The sequence below is a fragment of the Lonchura striata genome, chromosome 1 (assembly GCF_046129695.1).
Source record: "Lonchura striata isolate bLonStr1 chromosome 1, bLonStr1.mat, whole genome shotgun sequence".
Taxonomy (NCBI): Eukaryota; Metazoa; Chordata; class Aves; order Passeriformes; family Estrildidae; genus Lonchura; species Lonchura striata.
This window is the reverse complement of record NC_134603.1, coordinates 142796925-142820057: the sequence shown is the minus strand read 5'-3', so window position 1 is coordinate 142820057 and position 23133 is coordinate 142796925. Positions and strand designations below refer to the sequence as shown.

Below are 23133 nucleotides of genomic sequence, written 5' to 3'. Positions count from 1 at the left end.
TTTTATATGGAAGCTGAACAGAAAAAGAGAAATGTTTCTTTTATCCTTTGTGGCAGACTGAAAAACAGTAATTATATATTGGGCTGAACTGTAACACTGAACTTACCCTCATTCAAACATGACTGATCTGTGGTTATTTAAAAGAGAAGAAAATTAATTGTATCAGATTAATTTAGAAGGAGTCAGTATTTCACTTAGGAAATGATGATGAGTCAAAAGTGGTATCTTGTATATCAGTGCATACTTGGGCTCTGGAAAACAAACCTGAGACTGGGATGTGTAGTTTGACATACACTTGCCCTTGAAATAAATATTGAAATAAGGATGTGCCCATTTGGAAAGGGGGATAAGTTGTCATTCTGGTGTTTCTTAGTTTTCTTTGGTGGAATTGTAGTTTAATGTGTGTTAACATGTGCTTACCTTGGGCAGTGGTACCAAAAGTCACATCTTCTCCTTGTGCAGGAAGATGCTTCTGATCTTTCCTCATGTGCTCTGGGTCCTTGTAGGCTGGCAAGACCTGCTGGGAATGATCTTCCACAAAGCAGAGGAGCAGTGAGCAGTGGGGTAACCAGAGCATCCAGGAGCATCCTGGGGACCATAGGAGGTCATATGAAGGACCTGGCATTCTAGTAGCTTGGCCAGCATGCTCCACAAATTCATCTGCTTAAGTATTAAATTGGCAACACCAGCTCTGCCTAGATCCTCAGCTGTCTGGTGTTCAGATCTTAGGTGAAGAGGTTTTGTATAAAGATGAGTACAACTAAAAGGAAGGCCTGTTTCTGAACTGGAAATAAATATGAAAGAACATAATCTTTTTGATGTTAAATCAAAGCATTCTCCCAGGTGTCAAAAGATGACACATTTTAGTAGTTGGTTATTAATAAATTTGGAATAAATTTTGTATCAGGATGGCTTCTGATATTGCTAACACATCTTTGAGAATGGAGCGGCTGAAGGTTTTGTGCTTGTCCAGTCAGCAAGTGAAATGCTCCCTCTTCTGTTAATGAAAAGGAGAAATGAGGAAATCTGTGCTATCATCATCCGCAAGGTTGGCTAGGGTAAGCGTGGTTGGTGTGCTGCCAGTGAATTCTGGCTGGGCTTTTTTCTTATTACACTGATGTTTTATTTTCTTGTGTATTAGGAAATTAGTTTTAGTGGGTTTAGGATAAAGTCAATAATTACTTTCTCAGAGTTTCCTTCTGTGCTTTTGCAGGGTTGTATTTAGTGTGTGTTATTGTGCTGACTTTGTGACGCCAGGTGGAGATTGTCCCAAAGCTGCAAGGCATGACATAGCCCATCTGCATAAAATAAAAGGCTTGGCAGTTTTTGAATTATCAATTTGCTGATTTTGTGGCAGAATAGATTAAAAATCTGTCTTTCAGTTACATATGACTATAACTTAGGTGCATTTCCAAAACACCTGAAAGTGTAACATTTTAGAAAGTAACACTTGTTCTTTGTTTTTACTGTGCGGTTAAAAAGTGGGGAGTGATTTTTTTTTGTTGTTGTTTTTGTAACTTCTATGGAAATAAAAATCAGTGTGAGAAATTAATATACAAGAACTTCAGTGTAATTTTTCCTGGGTGTGGACTTCAGCATAAAAAAGGAAACAGCAAATTTCCTTTTTTGGAAGAACATGCTGAACATGCCAGCTATAGGTTGTTAAAAACACATAATCAATAAACAGCAACAAACATTTTTTTCTATGTATGTGTTCTCTCCCTCCACTACATGTGTTGTTTACATAACTTTTCAAAACTAGACTAAAATGTTACACAGCCATGTTACAGATATCTCCTTTCAGTAAAAAACTCAACTTCAGCTTTAAGGGGTAACTATACTGTAAGATTTTTGCCAGCATTTTTACCATTGCCAGTTGTCCAGTTTGGATAGTAATAAAAGAGTTTGCCCAGGTACTGCCTCTTTTTGGTGCGTAATTCACAATGCAGTTTCATTTTCTGAATGAAGAATATCTGTATTAAGTATGATTAACATTTGCTTGTAGCTGGAAGCAATTTTAATGCTGTGTCTTTGCAGAGTTAAAAAAAAAAAAAAACCTCACTCTTTTGTGATAACTCAAACTTTGCAGCAGACAATTGGTTTTCAAATTTACCTGAATTTCATATTTTGAAAAATGTTCTAGTGGCTTTTGAGCCATGAATTCAACTAAAATTGTGTTTAATTTTCATAGGAATGTGGTTCTGCAGCAATTTATACAAGTGCTAGGTCTCACCTGTCCCTCCTGCCTGTAGCTGCGCAGTTTTGCCATCCTACTTGCATCAGCTGTGGAAGTTATAGGGCTGTACATTGAGTTATTGAAATAACTGTTCTGGCTGAAAAATAGCTTGGTCAAAAATTAATTTTTGGTTAGTTCAGTTGTTGCAGCTGGGAGACCACATGCCTTGTGAAGGGCACGCTTCAGAGCTGGGGAGGAAGGGGAAAACGTGCAACTCATAGTGAGAGCGTGTGGCACTGTGGCAGTCCAGAGATAAGTTGGCATAAACTGCTGTGGAGCCTCACAGCATCTGCTTGTGCCTACTTCAGTGCTCTTCTGACTTGAGTAATCCATCTTAACTTGCTAGATCAGGTGAGAAATCACTCAGCAAGGTGTTACTGCTCAGCTTGTTCCACTGGCTCAGCTAAGAGGCAGAAGTATCGTCCATAGTTGGCACCAGAGAGATGCAGGGTGCAAAGTGGGGAATTTGAGGGTCTGGAGAAGATGAGCTGGCTCCTGGGTTCTGCAGTAGCAGACTGGTAGATGTACTTGGCTACTATGAGAAACTTCATCTTTTATTGTCTTTTGCAGTGCTCTTAGAAACAGCTTGTGGACTCCAGGCTTAAAATTCTGCTCTGGACTGCAGAAGTGTATGAATAGGCAGATTGTTCAGGCCAGGACTGCTTTTTATGAAGTACTCTGTGATGGGCTTGGGTGGTTTTGGTTTTGATTTTTTTATTAAAAAGTCTTTTAAGGTTGAAGTTATTTTTTTTCCTGAGATTGATGAGCTTTTTGCAAGTGCTCAGATTTGCATCAAAATCTGGATAAAGTCCACTGTTTGTGTCAGTTTGTGCTTCTGCCTATCCTGTCATCACTGCCGTTGAATTAATAATCATCATTAGTTACATATACAAAAATATATAACATATGTATGAAAAATTAAATATATATAGAATTAAATTATATTCAGAATTACATAGATACAAATTTATAAGGCTGTATGTAGTTCTGTGGGATGACCAGTTTTTTATTTTTTCTACATGATCATTTTTATGGACACTGGCATTAAAAGAATGTTGAGGACGAGAGTTGTTTCAGTACAAGTCTCATTCTAAATTGTGTTTAAATAGTGAATCTTTTTAAAAACTTGATGCTAAATATTTGAATATTATCTGTAAATATTATTTTATGTTATTGCTATTCAAATTCTGAACTAAAATATGAACAAATAACAACAAACTAAAATCCTTCAGTATTTTGTTCTTTGCTTCTGTTAATTTTTTTGGCCAACTAATTTATTCTGACAACCTGTAAAAATAAAATTAGAATAGTTCCCCAAACTTGCTGGCTGTGTTGCAGAGGATTTTTAAATAATTCATCCAAGATCAGTTTAGGATGGTTGGCCTGTGACAACCTGAATTTGGGCTGGTTTAGCAGCAGAGAGCCCAGTGTAATTTTGAAGGGTAGTCTGTCTGACAGCCACCTGCCCTTTCTTTGAAGCTGTTTCCTCAGCACTCCTCTGTCCATGTGCAGGTCTGGTTTTCACTGAGGCTTACAGAAAGTAGTTTTTGACACAGAGGGGAAAGGGATAGCCCAAGGTCCAAGTGGAGCTGGCTTGGGATGGAGGTGGGGGAGGTCCCCGAGTGGTAGTGCAGGGTCAGAGGTTGCTCTTGTGGCGATGCTGCAGCACTGCTGATTCTTTCAGCTACAGTTTGCTTTCATCTGGGTTTTTTTGGCTGCTGAAACTGTACCCTGAGTGTTAATGATAGCTCCTGGTGGGTGAACTCTACCATGTAACGACAGAAGAGTTTCTGCTGAGTTTTCTCTTTGTGGTGTGCCAGCTGCTGCCTTCCTGCAGTACCTGCAGCAATCGCCACTGCACAAGTGCAATTGTTTTTTCTTAAAGAAATAGATGAGTGAGACATTGCATTTATTGAAATTATCTAGCTTTTTACTTAAGAACATGCTCTGTTCTGTTCTGCTTTTCCTTTAACAGAGAAGCTTGGATTAAATGAAGTTTAGCCAGATGTTGTGACAGTCATGGAGGCAGTACAGCCTCGGAAGCATCAGTTACAGTCAGCTGTGTAAGAGCTATATTTATATGCCTAACTAAACTTTTCGTTTCCATGTGTGGATAAATGTGAGGTTTAAGTTGCACAAAATTAAATAGTGTCTTTATGGGAGTAGTAAGTGGTGCAGAGTATGCAGGAATTTAATACTACCACATGGAACAGACCCTCATGTTTTCTACTAGAATGGCTTAAATCATTATGTGGCATTCTTGATTGTAACCTGTCTGTGATGGAAATGCTAAACGTAGCCAAGAAGTCTTGTAGGCTCGAAAAAAACTATGTAAACAAGTTAAGTATCCAGCTCACACTTTCTCCCACCAAAAAAAAAAAGGTGTTATATTTAGACTAGAAAAAAAACGAAGTTGTTATGGCAAAAACAACTTGTGGTTCTAAAAGCATTTGAAAAGTACTGAAACAACAGATTTTTAAAATTCAATTTTAATCACAACTGTCTGAAGATATGCTTGTAATAATGAAAATCCTGAAATATTTGTTACTGAAAAATGCCTACTGATAACAGCAAGATTGAGTACGATGATAATTCGTACCAATTTCTGGGGACAATGTGCTTTGAGTCAGTAAAGTTGTGTTGAACAATTGGAAGCTTATGTTTGAAAGAGTATAGAAAAGGGATATTTTTGACAGTGACAGTTTTAAGGGGGGAAAAAAAAAGACCTATAGCTGTTATTGGCACATGTCCACATTGTAGATTTATCCTTAAAGAGGAAACTTTCTAGGTGTGCATGTACAGAGGTGCTATAGGTGTAGCAAACACTTTCAACCACAATATTGATAGCAATGGGCATGGTGTGTTTTTGTGGTTTAGATTTGGCAATGCTGCCTTTGCAGGGTGCTTGCACACCGACATAAGCAGCGCAGGACATTGTTTTGTCCTTTCCTAAAATTCAAAGAGCTTCATTGTATCCTTGTATGAATCCTCGGGTTCTGTGGGCAGGATGCAATTGCATGGAATTTCATAGGCACAACAGTTTGTGAAGTGTAGAGCAAGATCTATTTGCAAACTGGATGGTCAGAGATGTAAATGTTATAGTTTAAACTAGGTTTAAGCCATAGGTAATCAACATATCAAGCACATTGCTGATGTTTTAATGAGATGTAGCTGCAAGTCTGAGTGCTCTGATGGAGAACAGGCAGAGTTGTATTTCTCTCCTAATTAAGTGTTGAACTTTAAGCACAATACACCTGCTTGTTAGTCTAGTTTTCCAAAAAGAGCTCTCACAGTTTATGCTGTAAATTGCAGTTTGTGGATAACTGCCTGGTAAAAACATTTTTTAAAAAAGGAACATTTTCATGAGAAAGAGTATCTGACTTGGCTCTTGAACTGTTTCATATATGTAGTCATCATGCACAGGTTGCTTGTTCCTGTGAGCTGTGTCTAAGTACTACCTGCCTTTCAAGCATTGAGATGCTTTCCAGAATAACATCTGAACTGTTGAATCTTGTCTTCAAATTATGATTCAACAGGTCAAGAAAGTGTTATACAAATAATCTCTTCATGTTCATAAAATCCAAGCCAGGGACAAGGATGGTTAATACAGCAAAGTAGTGTAATGATTTGTGGTATGGTAGTACTGTGAAGATCTAGTAATGAATTACAAGCTATCTGTGCATGGCAGTGTGTACACACACTGTTTGAGAAAAGGTCCTTTCTTCAGAAGTGGTGCTGACTAACCAGTGTTAATCCTGCCTGCACCACAGTGCTCTCCAAAAAGCCTGAGAACAAAGAGAAGAGATCAAGGTTGCACTTGGGGTTTGCTGACTACAAAGATGAAGGCTCTTTGTCAGTAGCTGCATCTTCAGGTTGCCTCTGTGCATCTTTTTTCTGTTCTTTTACCTTCTGTCACCATGAAATTCTGACATGTGTGGGTTCTGAAATAGAGATATTTCATGAAAAGACAAATCATGGTGTGATTCTTGGGACTGTCCTGTGCAGGGCCAGGAGTTGGACCTCAGCGATCCTTGTGTGTCCCTTCCATCTCAGAATATTCTGTGAATAAATTGAGTGGGCTGTAGTAGCAGTAGTCTTCTTTACAATTTGCTATGGCACTTGTTTTTCTTGTGATGAGTGGGCAGCCGATTGCAGGACTTTGTCATTTAGAGAAATTGTCAATACATTTTGCTAGTGAAAACTTAGAAATTCAGGGAAACAGATATATAAATACAATGAAATTCAGCATGGTATGTAATTTACCCCGCCTTTATACATTTGCTATGTTCCATAAAAGTCTACATTCTGTAGGTTTTTATGGCTTTCCAGAAGTTCCCTGGCTGCCTTCGGTTCCTTGTACTCACTTATAGCGTATGTCCCCAGAGTAGTCCATATTGTTTGGATTGGTCAGGTCTGCAAGTAGAGAGGGATTTCAGCTCAGCATGCACTGGTCAGAGTTGTCATCCACAACACAGGAGGTTTGCAGTTGAGGCTGTCTTATGTGTCCGAGTGTGAATATACATCTGTTTCCCTTCAGTTTCCTTCAGGGTAGAGCATTTGGTCAGAAAGAAATAAAGTTCATAATCCAGATTATGAACCCAAGACTCTGTTTTTTCTCATGGACAATATGCTGTAAATCTGTAAATATTACAGGGAACAGTAACTGGAACACCAACACCTTTTTATCTAGCTGCTGCTGTATGAGCCCTTCAATAGGTATACTGGAGACAAAACTATCAGTTTGTTTTCTGCCTCTGTGCCTTTTGTTCTGTGGAGCAGCTTTGGTTTAATTAAAGCTCTTACTAGTATATCCTGTAGGATGATAGAGTATTCCCAGGAAATGGGAATGCAAACCCTTTGGGGCTGAGGAGGGACTGGAGCCCATTTACCTTACTTTCTGTGTATGCCACAAAACTGCAAAATATCTGGGCTTGATTACCATCTTCTGTCATGTCTCAACTGGATCTACTGCATTTTATCTTTCTCCTTGTGGAGAGATGTCAGATACCAGAAAACCTTATCATCTGCAATTGTTCTGAAACCGCTACCTGTATTTTTTCTGTTTATTGATGAAATATATGTCTTCCATCAAAAAAATCTTCCCCACCACAATTTCCTGCAGCCGGGCACCTAACTTGGGCAGATTTGTTTCCATTCCATAATTCAAATCAAAACCAGATACTTTGCATAAAAATACCCAGTTGCTTTTCATTCCATTATTTAGAACTGGTAAACAGGTGAGAGCTCCTGTGAAACCCAGAAACAAACACCAGCAAATTCTATGTAAAAGCAATAATATGGCCAAAACATGTGAGTGCTTGTGAAGTTAGTGGTTCAGTCTTGAAGCAGCTGTGTCCTAAATAAACTAACAAACACCCCATACCCTGGGGACACAAGATGCTACCATGAACAGCCTTCCAGCTCTGTTCTCATGAGCTGTGGCCTCAGCTTACTCATACTTGTACATGAACATTTTCATTTATTCTGCTGAAGGGGCCGTGTGTTGTAGGTGCCCATGCTGGGATTTCAGCAAAAGACACAAGGTTATTTTAGAACCTAACACCTACTGGTTTTTCCCACTGCATTCAGTCCTTTTTGGTGAATTTTAAGATACTTGATTCCGTGGGAATTTTTTTAGGGTATGAATAAACTGTGGTAGTAATGTAATGTAACTCAGAGTCTTAGCAGTTGTGTTACTCTTCATGTTTGTCTGCCTTACGGGGCACGGGAACAGCACAAGAATTTTGATGTCAAACCTGTAGAATTGTGATCTCTTTTCTCATGGTTGAGCATGCAGAAATGTATATTCTCATCTCTTTTTGGACTCCCAACCCTGCAGGGGAATCTTCTGAACTAACAGTGCCATACACTAGTTGCAGCAGGTGACCTTATAGAACCATACTGGAATGGAGGAGCTGGTCTCCCTAACCTAAGCAGAAAATCAATTTTCTGTAGATTTTAACTCTCTTGTAATTGAAAGTTAAGTCTTTACTAGTTTATTATGTATTATTTAAATATATAATGCCCTGCTAAAACAGTGTTTATAGAAGTGATTCTCATGAGTATTTGGAGACTTATTCCATTAACTTAGAAATAACTGACAGAAGTTACATCCAATGTGGAATACTGTTGATTCTTTTATGCTGTAGCATCACGGTAGCTGAAGTAGTTATGCCTTAAAGTTTTCTCAGGAAACATTTTGAGTAAGCAGTCTTTATATGCTGAACTTTTTGTGTAAAAGTTATTTCACTGCTAAAGAATTTTTTATTTTGCTCTTGAGTCTGTGATAACATCCCATTCTTTCCATATTACTGCAAGAGTTCAAAACCTGCTGCATTCACGTCTGTGAAGTTACCAGGGGCAGAAGGAACATTGTGGTCATGAGCCAATGCTGTTAGGCATGATAGGCTGTTGAAGGAAGGCTTACTTCCAGCATTCCCATTTGGATTGCTGTGTTGCAAAGCCCTGCTCTGGGGACTGCACTTCTGTTGTCCATCTTGACTTTTCCCATCAAATTCGCTTTCCCGACATGGGGGATGCTCTGCTAGTTCATCCCTCATGACGCAAGGTCAGGAGCTGGGCCTCTGTGAAGGACAACCAGACAATCAGAAGGCTGGTCTGCATCCAGGAAACAAATAGTTTTACAGGCTGAGTTTAGGATTGGGCTCTTTGATTAAAATTGCTGGCAATTCAAGCACCAGTGTTTATTCCAAATCTCTGCTTGTTTAATGAAGAATGCATCATGTAGTTTCTTAATAGTGGTCCTGGAATTTACTGTGTGGTGTATTCTGACTATACTTCAGTATCACAGTAACACTGATTAAGTAAATAAGATAGCTGTGAAGGTCATAAATGAAGAATTACCAAATTAAGATTTGTGTGAAAATCTATACTGCAGGCTTGAAAGTTTAATCAAAAGGAAGTCCTTAGTGTGAAACTTCTTTTTTATTTTGTACTGGTGCCTTAGCAATATGCCTCTCTCAAAACAGAACAGCAAGATACCATTTTACTGCTTTCTTTTATAGTGAATTGCTTCTTTGCAGTGAATAGTTGTACAAGCAGATATGTTTAGAGTTATTTCATGTGCAGGCATCTTGGAGATTGTAATTAATGGCATCTGTTGAGAGAGTTCTGTTGAGGGAGTTCTGCTGTCAAGAGTATTAGCAGGTCATTGCTTGAGGTTTGTAGTCTCTGTGTAATTGCTGTCCTGTGTCACTGAGGTTGTTTGGTTCTTCAGTCCCTTATTTCCCCCCCCCCCATTTTTTTCAGAAATATGAATGGGATTCATTCTGCCAGTCAGTAAAATTCATACTGAAAAGCATGGCCCTCAGCTGATGCTAGGAAACCTTCTGGAGGGAGGGAAGAAGGAACTGTTGTAGGAGAGTAGCCATTAAGTTCTGAAACAGGCATCTCCAGAGACTATTACACTCTGCTTATTTTAGAAATGTCTCTCTTCCTGCTCCTTTTTTAACCAGAGCCTTCATGCCTGGGGGTGGGGGCTTGGCTGTGTGACCAGTGTAGTCCAGCACACAGCCACAGGCTGTGCCTGAGCAGCAGGAGCCTTTGTCTCCCCACCCCCTCCAAGTTCTTTTTCTCCATCCTCTTCTCACCACTTCTGCCGCACCAGGAGAAGTGATTTTGTAACCAGGTGGAAGAAACAAGACACTTATTTGTTGGATTAGTTTCAGAAAGATCTTTTCTTGTTCCAGCCCTCCTGGTGGCTGCAGTAATGCTGGCATTGATCAAAAAGGAAAGCAGTAAGAATAATCAGCCAGGAGGTTAACCAGCAAGGGGGAATAATCAGCAAGGAGGATGGGGCAGCTCTCTTCAGTGACTTTCCATCCTTGCACTACATGAAAGTGGCTGTAAACATAACATCAGCTCCAGGAGGAATCGATTCCATGCAGCATTTCTGAACCATGAAAATACAGCTCATGCTACGAGGTGTCAGGCTGAGGGAAGCACGAATGCAAGCCCAAAAGTGTGAGGTGTGTATTCATTTCTAGGTTTGTAAGTGCAATTAGAGTGGTGTGTGGGGATATGAGTAAGTTGGCTGTCTGGATACTGCTTTTAAAAGGTGCTGTCTGCACAACAGCTCAGCTCTTACTGCACACTGAAATGTTTCCCCCATGGTCCGGTTGCGTGTTTCGGTGGAAAGCTTTGCAGTGAGGCACAGTTCAGATGCAGTAGGGGCAGATGCCATGGAGTGTTTTCCTGTGCTTGCCATCAGCTTGGTGGATTCTGCATTACTGGGTGAGATGAGGAGCAGCTCAGCTGAGGGGACTAACACTACAGGAACCCAACGTGTTAATATTGCCTTAATATCTGTATAAACTGTGGCCGGAAAGTGATGAGAGAAGATCAGCATAGCCATCAGTATTTAATTTCAAAGGAATAAATGTGTGTATAACTCTTACCTTTCTTCCTTGATCCCGTTTGCCCAGTTAAGTTTCTGCAGGGATGCTATTGCCTTTCTAATAAATAAACTTTAAAAGGCTTCAGTGGAGTGGTTAATTTCTGAATATCTTGATGATTAGCAGAATGTTAAGGTTCTAAATATGTAATTTACAAATTCAATATTCTGTGGACAAATAATAGTTTCTTCTTTCTGTTGTCACTTAATGACTCTCTCATTTCAAATTAAGAGCTATGGAAATTTCCATCAAAGCTGATTTTATAAATAAAAAAATTTCTTCAAACATTACTGTTTGTCAAGACAGTAAGTAAAAAAACCAACTTGGAAAGTATTGAATCTAAACATTTATGGTTATGTTCATGTTAGTTTTCCTAAAATATTTAACAGAAATAGAGGATGGTTCACAAATGTGCAGAAATTATTTTAAAATCAATTTTTCAACAGTACACCATTTGCAGCCTTTTAGAAAGGATCCAAGTGGTAATACAGTATTAAAGAGATTTCAGTCTCTTGGCTTTAAGTTGCTTTTTCAGGGAGAAAAAAAAACACTTTTTCAAGAATTCCGGAATCTTTTTCAAGGCTTTAGAAAGGGGAGAACAAGTAGAAAATAGTTAAATGTTGCATAAAAATATTCATTTATTTCTTGTAACAATTGGGGTTTTATTCAGTCGCAGTCATTTGTGATTGAATACTGACACGACATTTAGTTGTCGCTCCACCGAGGTTTTCCAAAGCCTTTGGCTATCCGGTGTGCTCTGGAGTTGTTTGCTTGGGTTTATTCCCTCAGTGGAAGAATCTGCAGGAGGGCAGCTCCCACTGCTGACTGGGGACTGGCAGGGGAGCGCATTCGACGCTGCAGCAGGACGAGGGGTGCATGTCTCTGCTTGCATGGGACAGCAGCAGAGCTGGATCCGCAGCAGCAGATCTGTTTGCATTTCCCCAGCTGGAAAAGCTGTTAGCTGAGGAGGTAGAGGAAGCGAGGGGCTGTGTGCATCGCTCTGGGAGAGGCATTGGCGCAGCCATATATGGACAAGGACGTTTTCCTTGTTAACTTTACCGGGACTCTGTGCCCAGAGCTGCATTCATCATGCAGATGCATTTCCACTGGAACGTTTCTCTTCCAAACCGTCTTAGTCATAGCTTTAGCACTGTGTCACCTCTTTGCTGATTTATTTATATAGTCTGGGTGGACTTGCTGTGCATCCACTCTTAGTCTGCCCTAAAAAGGTGAACTGTTAATAATTTTCTTGTCTAGGCTGACAGAAAACATGGTACTTACCTGGTGCCAGCAGCTTGGACTTTTTCTTACTGAAAAGCCCACCCCATTTTGGGCTGTGCTAAAAGCAAAACTGCTTGAGTAACAAAATATCCTTTCATTTGAGGGAAGCAAGGTTTGGTGAACACAACATACCTACCATAAAACCAGGAAGAACCTGAAAGTTGAGCAACCTAGTAAGGACTTGCTGTCTAGACTCCTGGTCTTGTAGGTGGGCTCCTAACGTTGTCTTTCCAAACCTTTGTTCAGTCTCTTCATCTGTCTTCCACCTGCTCACGTTCCTTGGGTCACCATTCCCCTCTGATCAAGGTTTGTGGTTGCACAGGTTGAATTTAGGTGATCATTTATAAAGGAGCTTAACAAAAGTGTTCTGGAAGAGAGTTTTTGTGAATGAAGGACTGGTCACTTACAGCAGTGTGCAGAGAAAAATTCAAGTTGCATATATGCAGTAAGTAGTGTTCAAAGGTTAAGTAAGAGATAATTCACAGTTCTGTTTTTTCCTCTCTTTTTAACCAGTGATTTCCTTTTTGCTTATGCATAACATCAACCAAAGTAGTTCAACAGCATATTCTCTAAACTCCACTGCTTGTCCTTTCACCACCCCATAGCATCCACTGAAAAGTGAGCCAAAGTGATTTATCAGAAAAATATGAGCCGTTTAATACTGTTGTTGGATACAATTTGTTAGCAAAGGGTTGGCTTCTGTTTGAAACTTACCCCATCAGATTTTGGAGCAGCTGTCCCTTCTCTGATAGGTCTGGCTGGATGTGCAAAGTAACAACTGTGCTTCAGTGTGCAAAAACCAAACTCAACTGCTGTACTAATTTGAGCATTGCTTACTTTGTTGCTAATTTATACAAAAAACAGTACATCATCTAGAAAAATGACATCTTCAGTTTAGGAGATTCTGCCAAATTCACTTTTCCTTGGCTATACTGCAAGAGATTTTTTTAGAACAAAAAGTTATTAAGAATACTTTTGTTTCCAGGATGACTGGAGAGACTTTAATTACCAACATTTTAGAGTGTTCAAGAAAACTGCCCATTATTATCGAAGTTTTCAGAACTCTTAAATAAAAGAGAAATAAAATTTAAAATAGTATCAAAATTTAAAAGGCAACTGACCCTGGCTGACTACCTGCTATTATGGTAGGAAACAATTTAGAAAAATTTAGCCTTTCATTAATACTTATAGCACTAAACAATTTTTTTTTTCTTTGGATGGATGGCATCCAATTCTTTTCTGTTGTCTAAAGAAGTAAAAACAGGGGTAGAGTTTATGTCAGGGATGCTTTATGGTGCGTATTTTGAGATGAAATTTCTAGTTTGTTGTATAAAATGCAAAGTTAATCTGCAAAATGCCCCTTGAAGATTACAGAGAAAATGTTTTGTCAAAGGCCTTGGTGTTTATCTTGAAATGGAGATGTGAGTATAGAAGCTCTGTTTCCGTCCTGTATTATTGTGGTAGCTTTATTTAGAAGTGTCTCTCTGATAACATTCAGAGCATAAATATTTTTTATAAGGTGTTAAAAAACTGGTCTGGGTTCTTCCTCCCAAGTGAACGACATTTCCGAATTTCTCATAGCTTGCTAGTTTACCTAGCAAAAGAACATTTCAAAAGAATTTAAGAAGCTACTCTGATGTCTTCTAAATACAGTGTAGCCCACAAATATGGTTTGTATTAAGGCAAAACTGTGCAGCTGGTACAACTAAGAGAATTAGATTTGTATTTGTTCCATGTTCCTTGTCTCCTCTGAAACTGTTATATGTCCACAGCTTTGTGAATTTTTTTTTTGCACTTCTTCATCCAGTTTGGTTTCTCTTTTGTCTTCCAGACTAATTTCAAATGGCTCACGTGTGCTGGCATCCTCTGTTGCTTAATATGGAATGGATTTGCCCAGCAAGGTAAGGCACTTGATTGCACTGCAGTAGTTAGTTGCTCTTTTAAAATGGTATCTGTTCAGCAGTTATTTATGTGGATAAATACATCCTCACTAGACAAATGCTAATGCAGTAGGTCAGTCATATCTCATGTTAATAACCTTTGGTTGGAACTTAGCTTACAAAAGTGAAATGCTGTTGTTGTAAAACACCTTTCTATAACTGAAATGACGGATTTGGATTCCTCGCTAGGTGGAAGCGACTGCATAAAAGCAAATGCAAAGTCATGTGGGGAATGTATACAAGCAGGACCAAACTGTGGCTGGTGTAAAAAAACAGTAAGTGTTGCAAAAATCTTTTTATGGTTTGGTTTTTTCCCTTGGTTTCAAACTTTAATAAATACTTTACCTGTATAGAAATATCTGTTTTCATTAATAGTAGTTTCCTCTAGTTCTTCAATTCAATATTTATTTGTACTTAATCAAATACTGTGATTTTTCTGATTTGAGTATAAACATTTTTCACAATGTGTTTACTTCTCATTTTCTAAATCCTAAGTGCATACAGACACTATAAGCTGTCTCATAGTTATTTAAAATTAGTCCAATGTGGAATCTGTCTGAGTATGCTTAATTATAGTCTTCCAGTGACATTAGAGTTAGAGCTAATTTTAGACAGATGTAGGTGGAGCAGGGAAAGAGATTGAAGGGGATTTTTCTTCTAAAAGAAAGATTTTCAAATTTTAGTTTTCTATTGGTAGACCTGAGGAGTAGGACATAGGTTTGTGTGGGTGGGTAGTTTGTTTCATTATGAAACAAAAAGGATATGTTCTTAGGTTAAGAAAAATTAAGTTCAGGAAACTGCAAAATATAAAATATAACCACTGTATGCTGACATATCTTCTTTAGGTTAGAAACAGAGGGAAATATTTTCTATAGCTCTTCTTTGGTTTGTTTTTGAAACTGAGAAATTTTCCTTTTTCTTGCTAGGAGATGATAATTTATATTTATTTCTGTATATTGCCTACTTACTCTTCCCAAAACCAGCTTATAAACTTGCAATATTTAGTTAAACTGACTGCTTTTATAATTTCACCTTGAGCTATCACATTTCCTGTAGGTCTGTGTCACCAAAAATTGACAAGGTTTAGTATACATTTGTTTATATGCATATTTTAGGGATGGGGACAGAATCAGAATTGCCAAGTTTCTCAATTAAAAGCCTTATTTATTTATATTTGAAGTTATAGCTTTTTTAAGGTTGGGTGTAATGATAATTTGTTGTTCAGAATAAAGCAAAGGATTGGTTTTGCTTATGGGTGTTATTTTCAGATTTAATGCCCCAAAATAAGAGTTGTCTTTGCCCTGCTCTGTCAGTAGCTATTGCTTTGTTGTGGAGTACCGAGATACACTTGTATAGTCTTAATTAAAAAGAAAAGAATGTTAAAAGCAGACTGTATGAGTAGGTTCACATTATTGGGAACTATGTGAAAAGGAAAGATTTTTCTACTTGTAGTTACTTTTAGAGTAGCCAATTTAAACAGATGTCCCACTTCTGATGGAAGTGGCCTTAAGCTTTATTTTTTTTCCCTCCTGCATCTTATACACAGATAAGTATTAGTAGATGCAAACTCCTGGAGTAAATAGTAGTCATTGAATATATGTAGTATCATTTAATATATTTCAAGACTGTGCTTTATTACTGAACTTTGCAAAAAGTTAGATGTTATCATTGTAGAAAGAGCAGTTGTGGGTAGAATATAAGAACTTGCACATAGCTCTAAATGTGATTCTCTTTTGCCTGTGTTTTCTAGGACTTTTTGCAAGAAGGAGAGCCAACATCTGCCCGGTGTGATGACTTGGCAGCACTGAAGAGTAAAGGCTGCCCTATGGAAGACATAGAGAATCCCAGGGGCAGCAAGCAGGTGCTCGAAAACAGAGAAGTAACAAATCGTAAGAAAGGTGCCGCAGAGAAGCTGAAACCAGAAGCCATTACACAGATCCAGCCACAGAAATTATCACTGCATCTAAGAGTCGGTAAGGATAGTTTCGTTCCAGTTTTGGGATGATTCTCCGCCACCACCACATCTGCATTTTTTGATTTGCATGTGTAACCATTTTGTTACAGAAATGACTATTTTTCAGATAATATGAATGATAGCAGAGCCATTCAGTTCAGCTCCAGGTGTTTAGGTACTCCAAATACTGTATGATTTTTGAGAAAGATTAGATATTATCACTTGTTTTATATTTCCCAATAGAACTTAGGAGAAAATTGATACAAGATGAATCAGAAAGGTAAAATTGTTTTGTTTTTAGTATTTTGTAGTTGATTTTTTACAGTGTGCCTATAGGATAAATGTAGAGGAGTCAGCAAAAACTTCAAGTTACTAAAGCATTTCCTTTTGCTTGAAGTACTGCCGTTTCCTGAAGTCTGTGTGTCTGAACAAAGTGGTTTTGTAGTTATGCAGTGCAATTTTTGGATTGCTACATAAAATACCTTCCAGAGGCTAAAGATGTGGGCACAGAACCACAGCAATGAAAAAACAAAGTAGTGTATCATTTCTAGCCCCTAAAGAGAACTTTATCTCATTCAAATGAGGGGGGCAGGAAGGAACAGGGCTAGTGGATCACTTGAGCCACAATGGAGATGGTCCTCAAGCAGAGTTCTTAGGTACTGTAGTCACGTTGAACAGCTGCCTTGTATTTTCCTGGAAGAATACATTGTACTTGGGGTCAGCTGCTTGGTGGTAGTTGCAGTAATAATTGGAAGGTGGTGTGAAGCAGGCTCAGCATGATCTAGAGAGGAAAGTAATGAAAATTATTTTGCAATTTTGGTATGGCTCCTGTTTATTTCTAATGTGGATTTTTTTGCTTCAAACCAAATTATTGTTCCTCTGTTGACACAGATTTTCTTCATCAGAACACAGGGAGCTGAGCAACCAGAATCTAATTACCCAAAAGATGTTTGTAAGCACTTCCATTGGTATTAGCTCTCTGAGGAACTGTGTACTTGCAGAGGGAGATACTTGCTTTCCGTGCAGGCTTTTTGAAATATTAGCGAAGGAAATCTAAACAGATTTTTGTGCTGGTTTTTTTTTTTTTGTGGTATGACTTCTTTCCCTTTTCGAGGATTGTTGTTCGGGGTTTTTTTGGGGAAAACCATGTTACATAGCTGTGTGATCCATATGCTGTTCAACTTGTCCATTTAATGTTTTTCTCACTTAACTAATTTTGTTGATGTTTAGCAAATGTTTTCTAATTATTAAGCAAACTTAAGTGGCAGCAATACTACCATTTAAGCTCAATGACTGAGGGGAGTGGGACATCCTATTGATTTAACTCTTTATTTTGTATAAAATAGGCAAAAGAATACTGTTGTAGTTTCTGGGAAAGAGGGTGTGGTATGTGTGTGTAATCCTTCTTCACTGTCTTTCAGCATTAGAGTGAGACTACATACTTTTGTAGGTTTTCTGCAGGGTCTGGGGTTACAATCACATCAAATGCTAACTTGCTGTTCTCTCACTGCCATTTCTGTGCTCTGAGCTTGGTAGATGCAAAGTAACTTGCAATATTCCATCCAGAACCAATTTTCTTTTATAAACCTATTAAAACAATGTGGTTTTATAACTTTTCAGAATTATTGAAGTCATCTTGGATGAAATTTGTGCTATTAGGTCTTGCAGGAACTTTGTTAGAATGACTGTAAGCATGAAGATTTGAAACTTCACCAACTATAAGAAGCTTGGGTTTTGGCATGCTAATTTTTCTGTGGGGAAATAAAGTACTTCAGAAATACGAAATTGAACATTTGAAAGAAACACTTGTTGACTTTTTTTTTTTAATCCTAATTTGATGTTAAGCATTTCAGTCAACAGGAGGAAAAATAACTCACCTGTAATTCAAAACCTTCCTAAGGATTTACAAGCCTTTCCTTAGAAAGCCTTTTTCTTGCCAGTACAGTTATGGAATTTTTATGGACTGGTTTTTCTTTGTGGTTTAATCTCTGAAACAGGGGAGCCCCAGACATTTTCATTAAAATTCAAGAGAGCTGAAGACTACCCCATTGACCTTTATTATCTCATGGACCTCTCCTATTCTATGAAAGATGATTTAGAGAATGTGAAAAGTCTCGGAACGGCTCTGATGTTAGAGATGGAAAAAATAACTTCAGACTTTCGGATTGGTAAGAAAGACTTGCCTAGTCTAAAAAAACAATAATTAAGCCTCCCAAGTTTCCTTCATGTCGTGTTTCACATGATTGTGTATGAAGAGTATTTTTTTTTCCTATTTAGCAGTATTATGGCAGATATTCTAACACATACATACATGAACAGCATAGAAGTATTTGGCATTGGTGGAGAAAGTGGGACATAAATAAGTATAAGAGCTATTTCTGATGTCAGTTCAGCTATAATGCATTTGAATTCTGTTATGTGATAATAGAAATAAGACTACCATTCTTCAACTTACAGGGATGTTGTTGTTCTTGTCTTAGGCTTTGGCTCTTTTGTGGAGAAAACTGTGATGCCTTACATAAGTACAACACCTGCCAAACTCAGAAATCCTTGTACAGGGGACCAGAACTGTACAAGTCCATTTAGCTATAAAAATGTGCTCAGCCTTACCAGTGAAGGAAACAAGTTCAATGAACTTGTAGGTAAACAGCACATTTCTGGGAACTTAGATTCTCCTGAAGGTGGATTTGATGCAATAATGCAGGTTGCAGTTTGTGGGGTAAGTGTGTATTTTTTTTTTTTAATGTCCTATTAAATGAAATTGTTTGAATGCAGCCTTAGTGTTTTATGGTGGCTGGAATTTTAATATGTCACCTCCTGCAAGCAAGACAGCGTATGTGAGGAAGAACTCAGTGAGTGAATGAAACTGGGAAATGTGAAGGTGCCAAACAGAGGTTGAGATCACAGTATGTAAAGACAAAGGTTTTAAAGTTTGCTGTAGAGGAAGACTCAGGTTCTGCTTTAAAGTGTGTGAGATTCTGAGTAAGCAGTTATTCTTAGATTATTTTAAAGGTCTATAACCTTCTTGTGGTTGTGGTGGCAGAAATTAGGTGTATTGTGACTTCTACTAGTTTCTCAGAAAGTAGATGGAACACTGGTTTTTTACTTATCTTTGAAGGCCTAAGGATTATTTGTTCTGTCATTTTTTCAGATTATTCTATGCACCTGTGGAAAATGGACTCCCAAAAAAAGCAATACCCAAGTTTATTACTTTGTTTCTGTACTATTTTTGCTATTGATCAATGGATTCAAGACTTCCTGAAATTATCTGGAGTCTTGATTTAAAAGTGCAGTGTTTATCATAAGCCTTTTAGGGTTTGTCTGGTTGTAACTGTTAGTATATGGCCCTTTTACATTGTCTTCTTTAGTTAAATTAGCTAGGGTTTCAGCTCCATGGATAAATTTTAAAAAATAGGAAAGGGTAATCTACATAATTAGGCCCTGCAGTTGTGAGCTAGGATGCTCATGGGCCAGTCCTCTGGCAAGCACTGTGCTGGGTGCAAATCTGCACTAAGTTGGCAAAGCCTTGATGATTCTTCAGAGTCTAATGCTGGGCAGTTCAGTACTGCAGCAGTGCCACACACCAGCATCCTGGGGCTGCCTGCTCATGGCATGGGAGTGGAACTGGCACTGAAGAGCCTGATTCTAAACCCTGTCACTCTTCAGATACTCCAGTGAGAACTGAACAGAGTCTATCTCAAAAAGGATCTTTTTTGCCTTTGTTGAAGAGCCTGCAGCAGATGTTTTGGAACAGACATTTAATGAAGCACAAGTGTTTCCAAGGTTTACATGAATTAATGTTTTCCAAAGTGGCACTTCTGCATTGTGGCTTCTCCTAAGTCTGTTTACCTTTCCATGCACTTCTCTCTCAAGTGTTGATCTCCAATGCTTTAAAATAAATTGGTACAAAATACCAAAAATATGTTTGTGTTTTTCCCAAGGAACAAATCGGCTGGAGGAATGTTACGAGACTATTAGTGTTTTCCACGGATGCTGGATTCCACTTTGCAGGAGATGGAAAACTTGGTGGAATTGTTCTACCAAATGATGGGAAATGTCATCTGGAAAATAATGTGTACACAATGAGCCACTATTACGTAAGTCTTCATATCATCTTCTAGGGAAATGAATATTTTATGATGTTTAAGCTCAAAAGAACTCATTGGGTCGTGTGGTATAGTTTCAGACCACTATGTCTTATAAAATTTATCTGTTTACATCGAGTGACTTTAGTTTGACTAAAGCACATGTGCAAGAATTAATCTAGTCTTAATTGGAAAATTTCAAGAAATGGCAGTTTTCATGCTATGATTAGGTGTTGCTGGATTTCAACCTTTTTGATGACTAATAATCCTGTATGCCACACTGAATCACAGAATATTTTGAGTTGGAAGGGATGCACAAGGGTCATAGAGTCCAACTCCTAAGCTGGACTTGTATGTCCCCTGGAAAACTGTGGTGGTTGTTTCATTATTTCAGTAGTCTTCATTTTCAGAATAGTTTACTAGGGAAAAATACTGTAAAATATCTGCTTGAATAGTTTTTTAAGACCGAAATCTTACAATGCAAAATTTATGGTAAAACTATGGTTAACATTGCCTTTGTGGTTTACTGGAAGGGAGATCTGACAAAAAATGCAAAGAAAAAATTACCAGATGGGGTAACCACAATAAGCTTTACCAAGTTTGTGTGTTCATATATTCCTAACTTTGAGTGAAAATAGTACAATAAAAAACCTAAAATTAATTCCATTTCAATAATTTCTTTGTGAAACAGTGCAAATATTGGTTTTGAGGGACTGCAGATAATTTTCTGAGGACATTAAGTATTTAACCTTTTGTACAGCATGGAATGTAAAAATGTCCATGTGAACAAACACCTATCTTCATGAGGCATAGATGAAACCTTACCAATGCCTGTTTGTTTTCAGAGGATGTTTTGCTTTAGAACTGTGACATGAGCTGGCTAGTTAGGAGTTCTGTGTATGTTTCTAAAGATTATTTGTATTTATGATATTAGAATTTTTCTGATTATTTTCTAGCAATATGTCTCAAATTTGAATTTAACTTTATGCTTTATGTTTTTAGGATTATCCCTCTATTGCTCATCTGGTACAGAAACTTAGTGAGAACAATATTCAGACAATCTTTGCTGTTACTGAAGAGTTTCAGGCAGTCTATAAGGTAAAGAAATTACTCTGAAGTTATTAAAATTGACTTATTTGAAATTAAAGTAATTGTGGAACTAAGTGATCATGAAAGTAATATTTTGCTACCCACATACTTTATTATTAAGCTTTTTTTATTTCTTCAAATCAAAACTGACTCTCTGTGTAATTTCCAGTGAGAAAATTCCCCATTCTCCTTGCTACTCTTGATAGATATGAGTGAGTGGAGAACACATTTGCAGTTCTAATTTTTGTGAACGTTTTTACATCAAAATAGCTGAGGAGGGTGTGGACACTGAATCAGGGGACACACTTATGAAAGAACATATTTTGTCTCTTTTTTTCTATTTATATACCCCATGTTTAAAATTAACTGAACTGCTGGATGTGATTGTGCAATAGGAAAGGACATGCATATTTTTCCTTCTTTTAACCTGTTTTTTTGGTTTTGGGGTTCTTTTTTAAACTGTATTCAAGTTTTTGTTGGAAAATTATGCCTGCCTATTTTTAATGCATTCTAAGTGTGGTTGAAGAGAGATTGTGGTCAACTTGTACAAGAGAAGGGCTTAGTATTCTCTTACCAAATGCATAGTTTGTACCAGTAAGGCTGTGTATAACCTCAAAAATTGTGTTCATAACTTGCTACACAGCTTTATTTTTTGAAGTACTTGACTAGTTAATCCACTAATGCATTATATCACCATTTGTACTGCAAATTATACTCTGTTTGCTAGTAAGACTGTACTTTTCCTTTTTTGTCAATATTGAAGGAACTGAAAAATCTGATACCAAAATCAGCAGTGGGAACATTGTCTTCAAATTCCAGCAATGTGATTCAGCTGATCATTGATGCATACAATGTAAGTTCAGATTTTGTATGTTCATTTTTCTTGCTCCTAAGGTTATTCAAGCAGAGACTCTAAGGTGGATTAGTTAGTGTTCTACACTATAAAGACACTCCATTGCTGTAAAAACATACTAAGCATTAAGCCTCTATGACAGTAGGAGGTCAGATGAGTAAAAAGATACACTCTTAAAGTAATTTAAAATGGCATTACAAGGAAAATTTACCATTCATGTTTTCTCTTTCAAAAAATAAAATTCACAACCAAGACCCACACTGTTTCTTCAGCTTCTTCACTTTTACCTTCTTTCTAAGTGTTAGCAAAAAAGGCCATTTTGCTGGGTTTGGCCCCACAATATTTTCTTCATTGCTACATTGTGTGTAAATGAGCCTCACTTCTCCTTTGGAGTACATGGAGTAAATGAGTGCCTCAACATCCTGTGGAAACCTGCTCTGACCTTGTAACAAGCTCAGACATGGGGCGGAATCACCACGGTGTGACTTTGGGTAGCCCTGGGCTGGTGTTTCTCAGCATATTGGAACTTAACTTAAATAATTCCATGGGGTTGGTGCTTAGACTGGGCATAGTTGTATAATGTCTGTTCTTCAGCAGTACACCTCTGCAACTCAGTTTGAAGTTAGGTAATAACTGTTGCTTCAGTCCCTTTCTTCAGAGGTTATCCTGGAAAATACTAAGCTACCGAAAGGAGTGACAATCAGTTACAAGTCTTTCTGCAAGAATGGAGTGAATGACACACAAGAAGATGGAAGGAAGTGTTCTAACATTTCAATTGGAGATGAGGTAATTCAGAGTATATGTGTTGCTGCTCAAATACAAAATGCACTTAAAATGTCCAACACAGCATTTCTTTTTAATAGTACAGATAAAACTCCTTGTAGTAACATGACACTCCATTTTTTTTTGCAGGTTAGATTTGAGATTAATATAACAGCTAATGAATGTCCAAAGAAAGAACAAAATGAAACAATTAAAATTAAACCACTGGGATTCACTGAAGAGGTTGAAATTAATCTCCAGTTCATCTGTGAGTGTCAGTGCCAAAGTGAAGGAGAACCTAATAGTCCAGCCTGCCATGCAGGAAATGGAACATTTGAATGTGGTGCGTGCAGGTAAATAGACATTTTCTTTATCTTTGCAAAAGAGAAATACAAGCAAGATCTTTGTTTCCTTTATTAGGGTCTATTTGAATTTACTGTTTTTTTTTTTTTGTGAAAGAACTAGAATTGCTATTACAGGCATGTTTCTTTTAAGATATTCTGAAATACTGCCATATAT

At 37.8% G+C, this 23133-nt stretch overlaps 1 protein-coding gene across 1 annotated transcript in view; it reads left to right on the top strand.

Moving 5' to 3' along the window:
* ITGB1 (integrin subunit beta 1) overlaps positions 1-23133 on the top strand; it is a 43339-nt gene that overhangs the window by 5727 nt on the left and 14479 nt on the right. The window contains exons 2-11 of the mRNA XM_021542964.3: positions 13763-13832; positions 14061-14146; positions 15622-15844; positions 17823-17993; positions 18306-18544; positions 19767-19922; positions 20913-21008; positions 21763-21852; positions 22498-22638; positions 22765-22967. Of these exons, the coding sequence (XP_021398639.1) occupies positions 13763-13832; positions 14061-14146; positions 15622-15844; positions 17823-17993; positions 18306-18544; positions 19767-19922; positions 20913-21008; positions 21763-21852; positions 22498-22638; positions 22765-22967 (1475 nt within the window). The remainder of the gene's footprint in view (positions 1-13762; positions 13833-14060; positions 14147-15621; positions 15845-17822; positions 17994-18305; positions 18545-19766; positions 19923-20912; positions 21009-21762; positions 21853-22497; positions 22639-22764; positions 22968-23133) is intronic.